This window comes from Bipolaris oryzae (assembly GCF_000523455.1).
Source record: "Bipolaris oryzae ATCC 44560 unplaced genomic scaffold scaffold_396, whole genome shotgun sequence".
NCBI classification, from domain to species: Eukaryota; Fungi; Ascomycota; class Dothideomycetes; order Pleosporales; family Pleosporaceae; genus Bipolaris; species Bipolaris oryzae.
The window spans coordinates 1-6,794 of record NW_006911672.1 but is presented as its reverse complement, the minus strand read 5'-3'; the positions used below and the strand labels follow the sequence as shown (position 1 = coordinate 6,794).

Below are 6,794 nucleotides of genomic sequence, written 5' to 3'. Positions count from 1 at the left end.
GTATATAACGCCCTACTTTTATATAACTTCTATAATATTAAGTTTTTTTTCTAAATTATATAAATCTAAATCTATAATTATATTATTAATTAAAGCTATAGTAGTAGAGTTATTATATGTTAAAGTTTAGTGTTTAGACGCGGTTTAAGGTTCTGGGTGCGCACAAGCCGAATCCGCGCACAAGGTGCACGGACACGGTAGCCCCAAAAGCACTAAAGTGCCTCGTCAATCCCCGCACCAAGCCGACAACATCAGGCAGCACTAGGGTTGCCTGCGCTAGCGTAGCAACACCACTCAGCGTACAAGCCTAAAGCTATGTAACAGCGTTGATATAAAGGCCAATAATACCTCGCCATACATCTCTGTACAAACTCTTCATCTGTATTCGCTTCAAGAACGCTCATCGCCTACGCCCACACCCAAACATGGCGCACGATGTTTCGAGCAGTCCCCCAACACCAAAAATTGAATATCCTGGGCTTGGACATCCACTGAGGGCATTGGATAATACTCGATTCCCTTTTTATCCCATAGGCGCCCATGTCGATTGTACCGGAACTCAGTCTGAACTAGTGCCTGTGCGAGAGCTTGCCATGATGGATGTCATGGAAAAGTTGACTGACAAAGAAAACTGGCATCGGAAAGTTTTCGACGAAGATATTGTGGCGAAATGGCGCAAAGAAGCCCTTGCAGTCCCGGATGCCGACTTCTGGAGCTTGGCGACCTCCGCAAAGTTACAGATGTGGCCCAGTGACGATGGGCCACCCGTCTTTGAAAGTATGTCTTACCTCGAATGCGACCTAACAAATATCATGGACGAGGCCACTTTCCAGAGTGTGGGTCATTATCATTATTGGATCTGCATCGTCAGCTGACCCTGAAAGTGTATTGAAGAACTTCGAAGCAAAGCAAAGTACTTTGAGATGACTGGAATCATCCCTACGCTTGACGCATCAGCTTCAATTGCCAAGTCCGATGTCATTGTACCTGCCGACCTCCACGAAGATCTGCGCATCGCATTTGACAAACTCAAAACTGATTGTGCGTCTTCCCCGGACTGGCATCCCAACTCAGGTGATATGGTACAGGACTTGGTACATCCTTCAATGTACCCGCTTGTTTACGGCCGAAGCCGCGGATTTCAAGCAGAGAAAGTCGGTGTGACTGACGCCATCAGATATTGGGCTGGCAAGGGAGACATTATTCCTAAACTAGAATCCGAATCACTCGAAACAGTGCTCGCACACCAGCCACTCTTTCCACTTTACGAGTGGTCTAGTGGCCATCGAATTCCGCCAGAATACTGGTCGGATACATATCAGTGGCTGCCAGCAAATGTGGCCTTCAGGGAAGGTGGCAAAGTCAAGTTTACTAGCTATATCAATAACCTTCACCCTACTAAATACCCGGATATCTATCGCACAATCGAGAAACTGATAGAGACATCGATTCCTATGTGGGATCAATGTCTACGGATGGCGACTGGCTATGATACATATCAAGGTGCCGGTCGCCTTGAACTACGAGCTGATAAGCTAGACAGTGCCAGGTAAGTCATCTAGTTTTATTTTTGACTTTAGTCAAGAGCTTACCTGTGATCTTTTGCAGTGATGAGGAACTGCATCTTTGGATTCCCGATAACATTGAGGCTTGTGCTGATGCAGATGTCGACATGAGTGAACTCGCTGAAAGAGGCTATGACGAAGAATTCTACGCCAATCGGCCAGAAAGACGTCAAAAAGACTACATGCAATACAAATGGGAGAAGCTCAGAAAACCAAAGATACCGGCAATTCCCTTCAGAAATGTTAATTATGCGCCGAAATCTGGTCAACATCTGGCCGAAAGATTCGCTGCTTCTGGACTGCAGGTTATCGTCAAGATGGCCTCAATCGAACTGACGCCGGAAAAGCCGGAGTTTCCCGTTGGCGGATGGCACGTTGAGGGACAGATGAACGAAAAGATATGCGCCACTGCCTTGTATTACTTGGATAGTGACAACATAACGGATGACAGCCTCTCATTCCGCATGCAGGTCCCCGAAGACATTGAAGAGTGGCCTGAATTTGAAGTGGGACAGGACTCCTACCACTGGCTGGAACAGATCTACGGTACCGCATTGGGGGCCGGCAATGGTCCTCGTCTCCAAAACTACGGCAGTGTTCAGACGCGTCAGGGACGCCTTTTGGCATTTCCCAACGTCTTGTAAGTGCGCCCTACGTAGTTGAAGAGTTCCCTTAATTCTGACAAAATCAAAAAAAATAGCCAGCATCGCGTCTCTTCTTTCAAACTCATCGACCCCACCAAACCCGGCCACCGCCGCTTCATCGCCCTGTGGCTCGTTGACCCTACAAAACGCATCATCTCCACTGCAAACATCCCGCCCCAGCAAATGAGCTGGTACACAGAATCCATCTTCGGATCTAGCAAAGCAGCCCAGCAAGCCGCGCTGGAGAAGCTGCCTCCGGATATCGTCGAGCTGCTTATCGAGCTCGGTTCGCCTGGCCTCACTAATAACCGTGAATGCCGGCTCCCAGAAGAACTCATGGAATTTGTGCGCGTATATCTTAAACAGGATAAGTTTGCGCTGCCAATGACGGTGCAGGAGGCGAATGAGCATCGCTTGAAGCTTATGCGTGAGAGGAGTGCGTTTGTTAAGAAGAGTGAGGAAGGGTGGCAGAGGCAAACGTATAGTTTTTGCGAGCATTGATGCTGGTTGGGATGAGATAGGGTGTTTCTTGAGTAGATGACTAGGGTATAATGAGTCCGATGGTTTGTTGGCGGAGAAGGAGGTGTGCGATAGTGGGATGTGCAGAGCCACGGAACCAGGATCGCAAATAGGTGAGGAGTAATTCACATATGATTGAGATACTGGCCATAGATACCTACTCGGTGAGGCGCAATACATAATAGACTTGCAAAGGAAATGCACACTCAAATGGGCCATCCCTATCTCGTCTGGATACCACACTACATCGTTCTAGCCTTTGCTCCCTCAACTCTTCATTGAACTATGTGCCAAAACCCCACTACACGATCGAGAACCCCTTTTACTGGCGCCTTGGAGGCGGACAGTTGAGCTTAGGGTTAGACGGCCCCGTGAGATCTGGATCGCATCCAACCGGCCAATCCAGCGTCTTACATCCCTTACCTTCATGCCACGGCTCTCCAATCTTGAGATCCTGCTTAAAGCAATTATCTTCGGCACAAAAGACAAACGGCAGGATCTGCTTCGCAGGCCATGCCATGGCATCAGAAAGCGGGTCGCGAAAATCCGTCCACATCATGGCGTCGACGTCACCCTCAGTATTGCCCAAACATTTGAAAGTGTTTTTTCCCGTCTTCTTGCTCCATATGAGTTCCACGTTGAGGACGCCCTGGATGAGACCGCCGTTGATAGGGAATGCGAGCTCCACCTTGTCGGCTACGCTGCACAACAGTGTCCGTCGCGACCACGGGAAGTTGTGGAAAAGGCAGTTGTTACCCTGCATGGTCATTAGTTCGAAGATGCGGGCGACGATGCGGAACTAATTGTCGTTTTGTTAGCACGTTTTCTAGTAGCTGACACTTGCTGCAGTGTGTGTACGTACCCCAAGATCCTGGATCTTTGGGTGATGCTTGATGTCGAAGTACGAGAATTTGACTCTGAGTGCAATGTGTGAGTCTGAAGCCCATTCGCCGTCTTTGGAGTATACGATTTGTTCGATACGGCAATGGTCGGGACATTCGGGGCGATCGTCGCTGCAGAAACCGGGGATTGAGGGGTCCCTATGGGCGATGCCACAGGTTTTCAGTGCAGAGTACATGCGCTTGAACATGCGGCCTTTGCGAAGTGTACCTGTGTGGGTGGAGTCTTTGCCGATGCGGACGTCGAACCGGTAGTAGCCGTCGAGGTTAGGAAGTGGCTTCTTCGCGGCGGCAGCATCAGCAGTGGTTGCATTGGAAAGGGAATCGTCGACAGCTATCGCCTCTGCATAGTGCCCAGCGGACCAAGTCTCGTTTTTGCGTGTGGCCTCATTGAGTTGGTTAAACCATTCCTGAAGCTGTGAATCGCCGGCGAGTGAGTCCTGCAAAGAGGTGCCCCCGATTTGAGGATTAGTTGAATTCGTGAGAGGTACACCATTGCTGATCAGGGTGGTGAGAGATGATTCTGATTCTTGTCAGCGAATGATTCGGCAACTTTTTGATATTCTCTTACCCAAGTCCAAGTCCAAGGTAGCTGCGACGTCTTCCGAGGCACTCGTGAGAGCAAAAGCTATCAACAGCGCGATGAAGACAAGGAAGCACCTCATTGTGTATGTTTACTAGGTATTTGAAACAATCCCGGGCTGCTTTGAAAAGGGGAGGGTCTGAGCGAGCGTAGTATCGTCGTTGCGGCTTCAGTTGAGGTGTGCAAGTAGGAGCGAAACTGAAGGCCGCTGGCAAAGTTTATATAGACCAGGGTGCGATGCGGTGAAAGTGAAAGCGCAGCTAAGTCGAAGCGAGAAAAAAGCCAAATTGCAGCAGTAGTGAATGAAAGGGATAGACTAGAGGGAAATACATGATTGGCGGGGCGCCGTGAAGGCAAGCACGATGGAGTGAGAGGAAGGTACGACACCATCGAGTCTACTATCGAACAGGCACATAATGATTCGGAGAGATTAAAGTAGAGGACGGTACCGATTTAGAGTAAAAATGTAAAGACAACATCTGATAACCGTATTCACACGTTGGTATGCATTGCTACGTCATGGCCAAAGTATATGTACATAGCTAGTTTTATGAATAGAAACGATGTTAGACTGTTGACAGTTCAGAATGATGCTTGTTGTACAGACATTGGTATGATGGTAAATAATCGAGCAAGTAGTGACTCGTGGCTTCTTGTAGCCTGTTTGCAAATTGAAGTTATTCAAACGTTATGCAGTGGTGGCGCGCGGCATTGGTCGGTTGAGGACGTGAAAGTAAAATGAAAGGTAGGGTTCAAATGGGAGCGAGGCTTCAGTGATTCTTGCCTAGGTTTAATATGAATTATATAGGACTATCCTTTAGATGGGTGGTTATGTAGGTTCAATGACCAACTTACTTAGGCGACGACACTAGTTACTATGCCAATAGCCACTAGGCTATGACCCAATTTCCATGTCGCATCATATACATCCTGTCCTCACATATGAAATCGCTAATTGTGAATGGTGCGGTGCATGTTCGTGGTAGCATCCCTCCCTGGGTCACGCAAGTCCCCCTGTGCCGCAAAGAATCCGCGATTTTAGTATCTTAGAACTCATGCAATCGCTATTATTGCACCGTAATAATGAAATGAGTATTCTTAAGGTTATTCTCTATAAACTTATAAGGGCAGTTAAAATATTACAGCATGTTTGGTCCTGTCGTCGCCAATTCTGTAGTAGCCAGTCTTAGGCTAGTTGGCTTCACACCCCTATCGTAGCACGATGCATGCATAATTTCTATGTATTAGAGATATTAAATAGTAAGACTAATATAGAAGAGTATATCTCTATATTTATTTAATACTTTCTCTTTTAATAAGTTATACTCCGGATAGATCTAAGTTCTAGCCGTAACCCTATTCTATTAGCCTGTAACTTTAGTCTGCTTACGTGAATAGCGCACTAGTTCATACTAGGTTAGATTAGGCCAAAGTGTGGCGTTCAGTTCTCGAAGCATCTATCTAATCACGTGCTAACCTATTTCTAGCATTAGAGCGAGTTCCTTTATCTTCCAGGCGGCGCGGTAGAGAGAGAGTAGTATCGCTGTCTGTCGCTGTCTATCGTGATGGCCTTAATAGCAGTACTCACAACATCACGATCGTAGATATAGCCCAATCAAGGTATATGTTAACACAAGCTACCCCGTTCAATGCACCAACAATTTAGACTTCCTCATTACAAGATAATGCTATTTAGTATTATACTCGGTACTATCGCAGGCGTGGACGGCCCTCTATATAGAAGAAGGCCTAAGGCCAGCAATATCTTACTTTAGTGTACCCAAAGCATATTTCCAGCTTTAAATATCAAAATTACACGTGGTGCTGCTATAAAATTGCATTGCGTAGCGCAAGAGCTGCCATTTTTAGTACTTCCGCGGGGGACAAGTTTTAAAAACGGGGGGATAAATCTCGCCAACCTCAAAATAATCTATTTTCTTTACTGTAATAGCTATGCACGCCCATTTAATACATAGTAATTTTAATAAGGTAATAGTTAGCTGCGCAAGCTAACTTAAGGCTAGTACAGTATAACTCTACTAGTCCACGTCGACGCTGCAGCGTTCAGCCATAGCCGCCTTCTTAGCCTCGCAGCACCAAGATGAACGGCAACATCTCCCACCTCTACGTAGCGACCTCGCCGCTTTACGAGCCTCGCGAGCTTCTATTAAACCCTCTATAGAACTACGTCCGCCGCGGATATAATAGCGCCCTATACTATAGACGGCCTTTTAGGAGCAGCAAGCGTAATAGCTATTATTAATATATCTACTAAAGTTACATCTCTATACTACTAGTATTTAGCTAAGATTAAGCACGCGAAAGGCGATATCAAACGCCTACATAGTAAGGTTAATAACACTAAGGCTATACTTAAGAAGCTTTAATAGCTTAAGTAGAATAGCCTATAGCTCTCTACTACACGCAAATGTTACAAGTAACAAGAAGGATTCTCTCCTTGACAAATGACGAGATGGCTGAAGGCCTATGGACGTCCACGTCAGAAGGTAATGATCATCGCGGGGCGAAGATCACGTGATTTGGCATCTCGCCAAGAGGTGACATCTCGCCAAGAGGGCAGATG

General features: G+C 46.8%; 2 protein-coding genes across 2 annotated transcripts; one reads left to right on the top strand and one right to left on the bottom strand.

The window, feature by feature from the left end:
• Positions 1-425: 425 nt before the first annotated feature.
• COCMIDRAFT_10323 (uncharacterized protein) lies at positions 426-2,710 on the top strand (the record flags this gene model as incomplete). Its single annotated transcript, XM_007695691.1, has 4 exons — positions 426-836; positions 885-1,549; positions 1,609-2,205; positions 2,266-2,710. 4 exons carry the CDS (start codon positions 426-428, stop codon positions 2,708-2,710), a joined length of 2,118 nt encoding a protein of 705 aa, XP_007693881.1.
• A 340-nt stretch (positions 2,711-3,050) lies between these two features.
• On the bottom strand, positions 3,051-3,899 carry COCMIDRAFT_111107 (uncharacterized protein; the record flags this gene model as incomplete). The annotated part of the gene is made up of 2 exons (XM_007695690.1): positions 3,051-3,527; positions 3,591-3,899. Coding segments are annotated over 2 exons (786 nt in total), but the record flags the coding sequence as incomplete, so codon positions are not given.
• Positions 3,900-6,794: the final 2,895 nt, after the last annotated feature.